This window comes from Macrobrachium nipponense, chromosome 26 (genome assembly GCF_015104395.2).
Source record: "Macrobrachium nipponense isolate FS-2020 chromosome 26, ASM1510439v2, whole genome shotgun sequence".
Taxonomy (NCBI): Eukaryota; Metazoa; Arthropoda; class Malacostraca; order Decapoda; family Palaemonidae; genus Macrobrachium; species Macrobrachium nipponense.
This window is the reverse complement of record NC_087215.1, coordinates 1975414-1987913: the sequence shown is the minus strand read 5'-3', so window position 1 is coordinate 1987913 and position 12500 is coordinate 1975414. Positions and strand designations below refer to the sequence as shown.

At 35.4% G+C, this 12500-nt stretch overlaps 1 protein-coding gene across 1 annotated transcript in view; it reads right to left on the bottom strand.

Annotated features, from left to right (window-relative positions):
• The window catches only part of LOC135199926 (uncharacterized), a 64912-nt gene that overhangs the window by 7019 nt on the left and 45393 nt on the right, over nt 1-12500 (bottom strand). Inside the window, exon 5 of the mRNA XM_064228046.1 lies at nt 6988-7080. Coding sequence (XP_064084116.1) covers nt 6988-7080 — 93 coding nt within the window. The remainder of the gene's footprint in view (nt 1-6987; nt 7081-12500) is intronic.

Genomic DNA, 12500 nt, shown 5'->3' with positions numbered 1-12500 from the left:
AGGAGGAGGAGGAGTAGGGTGAGGGGGAGGAGGATAGTTACAATGTAAGGATTATCCCCCCGAAACAGCTCTAAGGAGCTTTAGCCTTCTCATACTCTTGTCTCACCCGTCCAGCCTCAGACCTTCCTCATCCCTTAGCCAGCTCCCCACCTCAGATTCCTCTAGCGGATTGTATTGGAAATACCAGTGGCTCCTTTTTTTTTTTTTTTTTTTTTTTTTAGACGAAATTGAGACGATGTAGTGGTATAGTGTTTGTTTATCATTGTTTTTGTTATATTATGATTCAGTAAGAGGACATTTGCGTGCGCGTGAGCACGTAGTTCATTGGCACGCTTGAGGAAGTGGTTATAGTATATATATGAGTCATATCACATTACCGTGATTCATATACTATAAACATCGATTTACAAATGTCCTTTAATGTCTAATTCGCTCTACCTCGGAATTGATATGTTTTCATATATGTTAACCGAAGGGGAATTTTTTAGTCGATAAGAAATTTCTTATCGACTAAAAAATTTCCCTTCGTTGACATATATGAAAACATATCAATTCCGAGGTAGAGCGAATTAGACATTAAAGGACATTTGTAAATCGATGTTTATAGTATATATATATATATATATATATATATATATATATATATATATATTATATATTATTTATTTATTTATTTACCCAAATATGAACCAAAATAGATTTGATAACAAATCATTAAATACCAGAGTGTATTTGGTTACTTGGTCAAAATATATCAAAATAGATATGCAGTCAGATATTAAATACCATTATCCATTATATTTCATGGAATAAAACAATAAAAAAAGGCAAAAATGTATTTAGCCAAAATATATCAAAATGACTGTCCAAAGAGATCATTAAATACCAGTCTGCATTATATTTGATACTGCTACAAAAAAAAAATGGAAAAAATAATAAGGAAAAAATGTATTTAGCAAAAATATTTCCAAAACAACTATGCAAACAAATCACTAAATTCCAGTCTCCATAATATTTGATGGAACTACAAAAATAAAAAAATAAATAAGTAAATAATAGATAGATAAATTCAAAAAGCCCAGTGGCCCATCCAGATTTTACCAGCTCATTTTTGGAGACCTGCTATCTTTATCAATTACTTGACGTTGTGTTATATATATATATATATATATATATAGATATATACTATATATATATATTATATATATACTATATAATTATAATAATATAATATATATATATACGTAAGAGTATTTATTAAAAAGTTACGTGAATATCTACGTTAGTATGTTTAGCCAAAATGACTATGAAAAAAATATAATGAGATATCAGTATCCATTATATTTGATGCATCTACAAAATAAATAAATAAATAAAATAAAATAAAATAGAATAAAGTCAAAGAAGCCCAGTGGCCCCTCCCGAATTTACCAGCTCTTGTTTGGAAAGCTGGGCCTCTTTATCAGAGTTAGCTGACTTTGTATTGAGTCATATTTCAGTGTTTTTATGGCAGTACAAAGTAGTTTGGGGGAGAGGTGACACCTTATTTCCCGAGAACGTGGGTTCAGAAAGTAGGGGGGGGAGGGGGGGAGGGAGAGGGGGAGAGGGGAGGGGGAGTGTGTTTGTTTAGCTTCTGCTCCTTTTTGAAGAAGGATGTTTGGTGTTTTTTTTCTTATTTGTTTGTTTGTGATTTTTGGTAGTTTTTTCTTATTGGTTTGTGTTTTTTTTCTTATTTTTGTGTTTTTTGGTGGTTTTTTCTTATTGGTTTGTGTTTTTTGTGATTTTTTCTTATTTGTTTGTGTGTGTTTTTGTTGGTTTTTTCTTGTTTGTTTGTGTGTATGGTTTTTGGTGGTTTTTTCTTATTGGTTTCTGTGTTTTTTTGTGGGTTCTTATATGTTTTTGTGTTTTTGGTGGGTATTTTCTTATTTTTGGGGGGTGGGTTTTTTCTTATTTGTGTTTTTTTGGTGTTTTTTTTCTTATTTGTTTGTGTGTTTTTGCGGGTTTTTTCTTATTTGTTTGTGTTTTTTTTTTGTGTTTAAATGCCGCCGATTAAGTTGTTAGCGGGGTTTTATCTCTTCTGTTTGTGCTTGTGTGTGTGTTTATTTTTTTTTTTTAGTTTGTTTGTTTTGCTAATGATTGGGTTCAGGTTAGCCGAAACGCTTGTGATATAATATAGTTTATATTTTGCTGAAGGTACATTGTACTTATTCAATCGTTGTCATATAGTCTACAACCTTATGTTGTGCGGAAGTTATTTTGTATATATTTTCCGTATTTTATATATTTTGCAGCCGATTAAGTTCTTGGTAAGCTTAAGTGGTTATGATATAGTACTGCATGTTGTTTCAAACTCATTGTACTGTTTTAATTTCAGTTTTTGTAATTATTTTAGCTCGACTTTTTTAGTTTTATCTTTTTTACAAGTTTTATTATTATGTTTAAGGAGATCTCTTATATTTTCTGTATATTTTAGTTGGATGTTTATCTTTATTTTAATATTTTATAATTATTTTAGGTATACCACTTATACTTTTTAAAAGTATCCTAGTAGATTTTTCATCTTTATTTTAATACTTTGTCATTATTTTTAGAACGATCACTTTTGATACTCTGTTCTAGACACACTCAGCTTTCGCCTGTGTGTGTGTGTGTGTACGTATTTGCATGAATACGCGTTTGGAATAAATTCCAACCGACCAGATTATAATAAAAAATTTTATGGAACCGGAAATAATTTTATAAATAAAAGTAACATACTTTTCTTTCATATCAATAAGACAAACTGTATCAAGCATTTACATCTTTAAACACTAATCATATACCGCAAAAGATGAAGAATTTCTGTGATGTCATTTGCGCAAATTCAATTGATGAACTGAGTTTAAATCACGAAAAAATTAAACACTTTGTTTCCTCGTCATGTTAAGAAGATTCATCCCTTTGCCGTTAGAGGTCTCTCTCTCTCTCTCTCTCTCTCTCTCTCTCTCTCTCTCTCTCTCTCTCTCTTGTAATTTATGTGCTCCAGGTAATAAGATTAATTAACTTCAAATTACTCCTATAGTGGCTTTGAAGACGCAGGTAGATTCGGTCATCAGTCAATATCTCAATTAATTTACTTACATTATTGTTCATTAGTTTGTTTTTGTTAATTTATTTTTTTTAATAACTGATCTCCTTTATGTATTTCCATGCAATACCTTACTTCCCCAATATAATTCGACTTTTATTTTATATTTTCCTTATATTTTTATGTTTTTTTTCTAATAACTGATCTCCTGTATCTGTAATATGTTATGTCTGTCCGTCCGTCTGTCACTCAATCACGGCCAAACGGCTGGTCCGATGGGCATGAAACTTGGCAGGGTTATAGTGGGGACCCTAAGATGGTTTATAATGGGGTTTCATCCTACCTCCCCCCTCCACCCCTCCGAATTGGGGTGTGGTGAGAAGCGATTCTGTATATATATGACGTATCATTTGGAAAAGAATACTTTAGTTACTAGTTAAAAAACACTAGCGAGTCACTTATATGAAGTAGCAGATGAATATGCTTTTGCTAAGGTAAATTGCTAATAATAATAATAATAATGAATAATAATCAATAATAATAATAATATAATAATAATAATAATAATAATAATAATAATAATAATAATAATAATAATAATAATAATAATAATAATAATGGCGGCAAATATTGTTATTTTCGGTGAACATTTTTAGCGCGTTGGTTTAATAATGCATTTTTATATTGAATTATTTTACAAAGTAGGTTGATGGTTAGTGCAGTTATAAGTAACCCTGCCAACAGACAGGCAACCATGGAGACCTATATAGAGACATAAATTCCACCAATAACCGTCATTCCAGAAAACCAAAAAACTAAGCAGTGAAAAATAAACTTGACACGATATAGGAAGGAATTCTTGACGCCCAACAACGGTACAACCGCAAATATAGAAAGGTCGGGGGCTGAGCCGGTGATTATTACATTTTGACGTCGAAATGGAGGAGAACCGAATAAAATGTAATACTTGAATCCCGAAGGTGAAGCTGTAACTTTTTTTTTTTATTACTCGATTGGTATCCACCTTTGCGGCGTGTTTGGCATGAGGCCGTTGGGTATTACCCTAAAAAACATAAACAAAATACTGTAAACATCATAAAGGTTATATCCCCCAAGAAATATTGTTGATTTTTCCGTGTCCGTATCAACAACCACCATAAATTAATGTAAATTTCTAACTGATTTTTTTTCCTAGCCAAAATTGTGATTTATTTTCTCTGTGACTTTTTTCCCTTGTAACTTTTTTCCCGTGACTTTTTTCCTAGCCATTATTGTAACTTTTTTACATGTAACTTTTTTCTTTTAATTTTTTCTCTGATGATTTTTTCACTGTTACTTTTCCCTTGTGACTTTCTTCCCTTGTGACTTTTTTCCCTTGTGACTTTTTTCCCTGTGACTTTTTTCCCTGTGACTTTTTTTTCCGGCCACCGACTCCATGTATCAGTTTGACGAGTAGATCATTTTCTTTCTCGTATAGTTTATTTTTATTATTTTTTTTAACTTGAGAAAGATTCCATCCAATATGCAGTATTATTTGCTATGCCCCCTTGTAAGAGTCGGTGGGTATTTGGCGACGAGGAGGGGAGGGGAGGAAAGGGGTAGGGGTACGGGTTGGGAACCAGAGGGGACGGGGGGGGGGGAGAGACGAGTGGGGGGGAGTGGGGTGGGGGGCCTGCAATGAATAAAGCAATTCACCATCTTCCTTTGACTTGGGTGCATACACCAGCCCCGAGGAAAATGCATTAGTGTGAGAGAGAGAGAGAGAGAGAGAGTGGTCATCTTAAATGATGCAGGAGTGACCCCTAAGGTCCTTTTTGAAAGGATCCTGCAATATTGACGTATTTGATGGAGAGGGAGGAACTAGGTAGGAGGAGTTAAAGCAAATACACACACGCAAAAAAAAAAAGCGTCGTCAAAGGAATATCTATTAGGAGGAAATGAGCGATCCTTGGGGGGCGTCTGCTTTTCAAAGCATAACGGGAATACTTAATGATTTGTTAAAGCACTTTGTTGCCTTTTGGCTTCAGGACTCTGTTGGAAAGAGGTTTATGTTGGAAGCTTTTCTCGTCTTTTTTTGTATTTATTTATTATTTTTTTTTAAGTAAACAACCCCTTGAGGTTTCGATGGTAAGTTATGCTATCTTATTTTTCATTTTAGTTAATGGAAGGAATTAAAAAAAAAGTAGCATGGATGGGCATCTTTGATTATATTATTATTATTATTATATTATTATTATTATTATTATTATTATATTATATATATATTATAATATATATATATATATATATATATATATATATGATAAAGAAGATTAAGGAGAGGGACACAATGAGAGTTACATTATGCTCTAATTCTACGTTTCGTGACAACATCGCCACATCTTCAGGGATTTTCTACAAAATATATAATATGTTAACATAAAATAAAAGCTGAGTACAAGATGCAATAGCTGAAAAAGTTAAAACAGTTTAATGGTAAAATTACAACTCACATACTTGAATTACGTGCACACTTTACCAAAACTGAGAGTAGAAGTACAAAACTATTTATAAATATCGAGGAGAATATTCATGAAGTAAACATTCACCAATAAAAGTCGACAAGACAACAGCCCTCTAACGTAAAGGCCTCACCCTCTGGGATCACATATTATATTCGGTTTTTCTCGAGTTCGACGTCAAATTGTAGCGTTACAGGCTAAGCCCAATCTTTCTATATTTGCGGTCTGACCCTCAGGCGACCTGAGGTAAGTCTGTATCGTGGACGGTTTATTTTCCAAGATTTAGATTTTTTTCTCTTGATAATTTTTTTTCTTCTGGTTGGGTTTGTTCGTGTGTCTGTTTGTCAACGGGATTACTCGTGATGTAATGTGAGGATTTTTGTGAATATTTTTTTTACCTGCTTCCGGATTATTAGAATTCGGGAGAGATAGGAATGTCATTCTTTGTGAAGAAGGAAGTTTTTTTGGCTGGGTGGATTTTTCAGCCTTGGTGGAGGTTTGTGGTCAGTCGACACTTATTGGTTTTATGTTCAGCGTTTGCTGATTATATATATATATATATATATATATATATATATATATATATATATATATATATATATACGTGTGTGTGTGCCTTCTCATTTGTATTACTGGCAATCAGGTTCCATGAACTGATGTGTAAAAATTGGGAATTATATATATATATATATAATATATATATATATATAGATTATATATAATATATATATATATAATTTTTTCTTTTTACACACGTTCACGGAACCTGATTGCCAGTTATGCAAATGAGAAGATACCGAGAAATTCATTCGTTCATCTCAACGCTGCTCAGATGGATAATTGTACCTTCACCTTGATCTCATCCTCTGCCCAGAAGTTATCCTATAAAAATTATGGAAGGACACTTCACTGGAATGTCGTACAGTGGGTGGGCCAACCTGGACGATATAGTAAAAGGTTGGTTTTAGCTTCAGATAGCATCTCGTGAATTCTTATGTATTGGTTTTATTTTTAATCCCCTCTGTTTGTTTATTTATCACTTTTTCAGATAACTCTCTCTCTCTCTCTCATCTCTCTCTCTCTCTCTCTCTCTCTCCTCAGCAGTCCATAAGGGTTCTTAGCTGATGATTTAAAGAAAGACAGACAGATACTTCGTTTTTGAAGCCGACGGGACTGGCAACTCATACTAGTTTAATTGAAATTCATGCTAAAATAAAAAAATAAAAAAAAAAAATTTTAGCTTGTAGGAAAAGAGAAGCCGGTAGAAAATTCCGCAGGCGTCGCTCGCAGGCAGTTGTTGCGTTATCCCTCCCTCCTCTTAATGAACGCATCTGGAAACTGGAATGACCCGAAATCGGGACATCGCCTGTCCTCCGTCTCCGCTGGAGGTCGTTGGCTTAAATCCTAGAGGAATCCTACGAGGCTGCTCGAAGTACTCGCTCTCCATCCTACGAAGGAGGAGGAGGAGTAGGGAGGATGGAGGAGGAGGTCCCTGGCGGCGTCTGCTTGTGTCTGGGGAAGGATTGGAGTAGGGAGGAGCGGGGCTGGGGGGGAAGGGGGAGGGGGGGGGGGGGAGGGGCTAAGGCATAGGGATTCCGAGGACAAATCCCACGGTTTAATCAGCTGGCAAAGCCATATTCATTGACCTCCTTAATCCTTTGGGCGTAATCCCCTTACACACCTCATGGCCACACACCTAATCTGTAACTGTAATCTGCTAATACATTCCATTAGTGGAGGTCTTCTGTGTCGAGTTGCCCTAATCCCCCTCTCTGGGGAGGCCGGGGGCAAGGGGGGTAGGAAGAGAGAGGGAAGGGAAGGGGGTGATCAGGTAATTTTGGGAGGTGGTGGAGCGTCAGTTGGCGTTATATTCGTTCTGGTCGTAAAAAGGCGTTTTAACAAGCTTTCCAGCGTCCGTGTTTAATTAAGCTGTGGGACTCGCTGTGATTTCTTCGGTACTTTGTCGTCTTCTTTTATTTGTATCTGACTGTGCGCAGAATATTTCTTTGCTTTGCTTGTTTTCAGGGAACATGATATAGATATTATTTTTGTAACATTGCAATGAATAATATCTTCTTGGTCATTTTGTAGCTAAGTTAAGTATACCTTAGTTTAACCAGACCACTGAGCGATGAAGACTCCTGGGCTGGCCAAAGGATTAAATATTTTTTACGTAGCCACTAACCAATTAGTTACCTAGCAATGGGACCTACAGCTTTTGAATAATAAGTTCTTGGCCATTTTGTAGCTAAGTTAAGTCAAGTATATCTTAGTTTAACCAGACCACTGAGCTGATGAACAGCTCTCCTAGGGCTGGGCCGAAGGATTAGATATTTTTTACTTGGCCACTAACCAATTAGTTACCTAGCAATGGGACCTACAGCTTATTGTGGGATCCGAACCACAGTATATCGAGAGATGAATTTCTAATCACGAGAAATAAATTCCTCTGATTCAACGTTGGAAGAGCGAATGGGAGTCGAACTCACGACTACCTAATCGGTTGGTGAGCACGTAAACCACTCGTCCAACGAGGCTTTATTATTTTTGTTTGCTAGAAACAGATCATGTTCATGGGGGTTGTTATTTCATTTGCATTCACTTATTTGGAAACACATACTTATATTTACCCATGAAGAAAGGCAGAATCCACTGCGGTGAGGCCTTTCGACTTCAGCTAAGTAAAGGACGAAACGTCGAAAGGCCTCGCAGCGGTTACTCCTTTGTTTCATTTTCCTTCATGGATTTTGGCTTCAAATTTTTGTGATTCAGTTATACTTATTTTGCCATGTTAAAGGACACTGAGGGTTAGTAAGCGTCAAGACTTGTAGCAAAACTTGTCATATGCATGTCTATAACTTATTGCACACATGTCACTAACATTTTTAATACAAGTAAAGAACTCTTTGACCATCCTAATCAGCACTTCATTCGATTACCCTATATTTGTCAAAGATTTGTTCTCCACAAATATTCATCAACTTGTATGCAACTTGTTTGTGATATGTATGCAACATATTTATAACATGTTTTTGACAAATTCCCAAAACTTTTATTGACTTTTATGCAACTTTGTTTGTGATATGTATGCAACATGTTTGTGATAAGTTTCCAAAATGTTTATTGACTTAAATGCAATTTGTTTGTGATATGTATGCAACATGTTTATGACATGTTTGTGATAACTTCCCTAAATTTTTATCCACTTGTATGCAACTTGTTTGAGATATGCATGCAACATATTTATGAAATGTTTGTGATATGTATACAATGTATTTATGACATGATTATGATAACTTCCCAAAATGGTTATGACTTGTCTGCAACTTATTTGTGATATGTATGCAACATCTATATGACATGTTTGTGATAAGTTCCCAAGATGTTTATTGACTTATATGCAACTTATTTATGATAAGTTTCCCAAATGTTTATCGACTTTTATGCAATTTGTTTGTTATGTATGTAACATGTTATGATTTTGTGATAAGTTCCCAAAATGTTTATCAATTTTTATGCAACTTGTTTGTGATTTGTATGTAACATGTATATAACATGTTTGTGACAAGGCTCCAAAATGTTTATCCTCATGTATGCAACTTGATTGTGATATGTATGCAAGATGTTTATAACATGTTTATATAAATTCCCTAAATTTTTATTGACGTTTATGCAACTTGTTTGTGATATGTATGCAGCATGTATATGACATCTTTGTGACAAGGTTCCAAATGTTTATCCACTTGAATGCAACTTGTTTGTGATATGTATCAAGACGTTTACAACATGTTTATATAAATTCCCAAAAGGTTTATTGACGTTTATGCAACTTGTTTGTGATATGTATGCAACATGTATTTGACATCTTTGTGACAAGGTTCCAAATGTTTATCCACATGTATGCAACTTGTTTGTGATATGTATGCAACAGATTTATGACATGTTTGAGACATGTTCCCAAAATGTTTAAGATATGTATATGATAGGTTTCCAACATGTGTTCAAGATCATTCTACTGTATCATAGACACACCCCAAGGCTCGAGTCAATTTTGACATGTATATGAAACCTATTTTGAAATCTGTTAGACTGTTTTTATTCTTCGTTTGTTCCAAAGAAATAGTTGTGCTATGTCGATCTGGCAGGAAAATCGTGCATCGTAGTGTTGTTTCTGTGTCTGTTTGTTTTAATTCCCTAAGGCTGCGGTCGGTGGATATTGTCTTTATCCGCCGATCACAGGGACTAGCCTACCACCCGATATTTTTTCATGGAATTCCGTTATTTTGAACATCGCTACCGGGGAGTTGGAGCAGCTCCATGCATATACATATATCCTTCGCTGTAACCGGATAAGAATATCGGTTGGAATTGCATGCAGGCAAGCAAGCAAGCAAGCAAGACCGAGCAGTTTTGAATTTCGGGTTTGCTCACTAGATTGCAACGGTATTCTTTTTTATGGCGTCTCACTCTCCGCCTTGTTTTGAATATTGAAACACAATGGGCCAAACTCTGGTATATTTTTGTCGCCAAATGAATTTCGGTCATTCATAAGACATGGATCGTAGTAGCTGTGTGAGTACGTACGTGCATTCACGTACAAAATGTTGAATTCACTTTGTACCGTGATTTTTTATGCCTGATTAAAGATTCATTCTTGGTTTATCTTTGTCAAAATATATATACATGAAAATAGAGATTTAAAAAATGTACGAACGAGCTCCCGCGTTTATTTAACCATTCACGTTTTTATTAATTTTTTGTTTTTATTTTTTACTTCTTTTTTTTTCAAAAGCAAGATACTGCCTGGTCGTGAAACTTAATTTCAAATATGCGTTTAAATATGCATTTCGGACGGAGACTTCAAATCTCGAAAACTAAAAATATTCGTGTAAAAAATTTTATGTGAAGTGTGCTGACCAATCTCTTCTTCTTCTTCTTCTTCTTCTTCTTCTTCTTCTTTCAGGAGGTTCTCGGAAATTATTGTTTATTCACAGTTTTTTTTTAATAAATATTCCTCTTGGTTTCGTCCTGAGCTGTAATATTTATTTCCGGATTTTTAGTACCTGAATACTTAGTAATTTATACATTACTCACTCTCTCTCTCTCTCTCTCTCTCTCTCTCTCTCTCTTTCTCATCCTCGTCTCTCTCTCTTTCTCTCTCTCTCTCTCTCTCTCTCTGCACGTTCCAGTAATCCGTTGCACCCACGTTAACCTGTCGACTTAACTATTGTTTGATTGATTGATTGATTGAGTGTGAGTGTCTGGCGTTACACCCTAACTATTGAGTAATACACCTGGTAGTTGGTGGATCTGACCTTGGCTGTTTGCAGCTTGCAGGAAACCGAGAGGATAGTAATTTCGTAAAAAAATATTTTTTTGTAGATGTTTTTAAACTAAATGAGGTTCAGTTTTTTATTTTTTATGTTTGGCGGATTATTAAACTAGATGGAGTAAGGTGTTTTTGACAAATAAATTTGTTTTATCAATTTTTTGTCTTTTAACATAAACTATGAGTAGTATTTCTTACTCATGTATAATGATAATTTTTTTTTTTTTTTTTTTTTTGCTAACAAAAAGAGGATCTGCACACACACACACATCAGACTAGTCTCGATGGAAATGTGTGTGTGTGTGTTTTTTTTTTATTTTTTTTATTTATAGCCTTCTTTCGCATCGTTGAAAAACCGAGAGTACGTGAAAATGATGATAATGATGTATATCTGACCTTTTTTCTTTATATATAGATAAAGCTTATGGCTTTGTCATTTACTATTTTTCGTACTCCTTTATGTCGTCTTGTTCAGATATTATAATTTCTATTTCGAATCTTTTAAGCTTAATTGGTGTACACTTATTTCCTTGCGACTTTTAAGTATCTGTACCAATATTAACCACGTTGCCTAGCTAATGGTAATCATAGGAAAACGTCGACTAACCGACCGGTAATTAAAAACTTTTTGCTTCCAGTTGATAGAATCCACAAAACCCAGACATCATCATATCTAATCTCCGGAAGTCCCGTCGACTCTGACCCCACTTTGGAATATTTATCGCCAGGATGCCTTGCCCCCCCCCCCCCCCCCCGGGGGTGGAGGGGGGGGTAATTTTGTTGCTCGTCGTTCCTCGACCGGAAATGGCGAGCCTCGCGGCCCCCCGCCCCCCTCTCCGCCTTTATTTGAAAACCATTAAATTCCTAAATTCCCCTTTTATCGTATCAAGAAGAATTGGATGGGTGAGTTTAGGCTTAAGAGTAGCTAGCGAGTTGGTCTCGAGTTTTGTTTACGTGTTGACGCAGTCAAATACATTTCTTTCAATCCCTTTTCATGGAAAGAAAACTTCTATTTTTGGGTGGCAAGTTGAAGGATTTTGTTTGTTTGTATGTGCGTCATCTTGTCTTCATGTGCTTCTTGTTATAATCGTAGATTCAGGGCTGGCTTGATGCCAGCACGGTCTCTTGAAAGTGATCATGGTCACAGTGCGAGTCTAAAAGTATGGGTGTGATCGGTAGATTCATCTGGCATCCAGTTAGAAAAAATAATGATTTCAGCAGAGTTTACAGTACGCCTTGAAGATTGCACTTAGGTCAGCGATTAACTGGCCCTTTACTTATGGTCGCTCTTTCAAGGTGGTGGCTCGACCCTATATTGCTTGATTTACCCGAACGAACAATACGGAACCACTTATAACCACTATTGATCATTTCATGCCTGTTATGACACTATGTGTGTCATCCAAACTGGTTATGACCCGGTATAGGTCATTTGGCTGGTTATGACTCTTGTGTGTCGTTGGAACTGGTTATGGATGTATGTGTGCCATTCCAGCTGGTTATGATCCATTTCGTGCCATTCGAATTAGTTATGATCCTGTGTGTGTCAGTGGCTGGTTATGATCCCATGTGCGGCACTCCAACTGGTTATGACCCTGTTTGT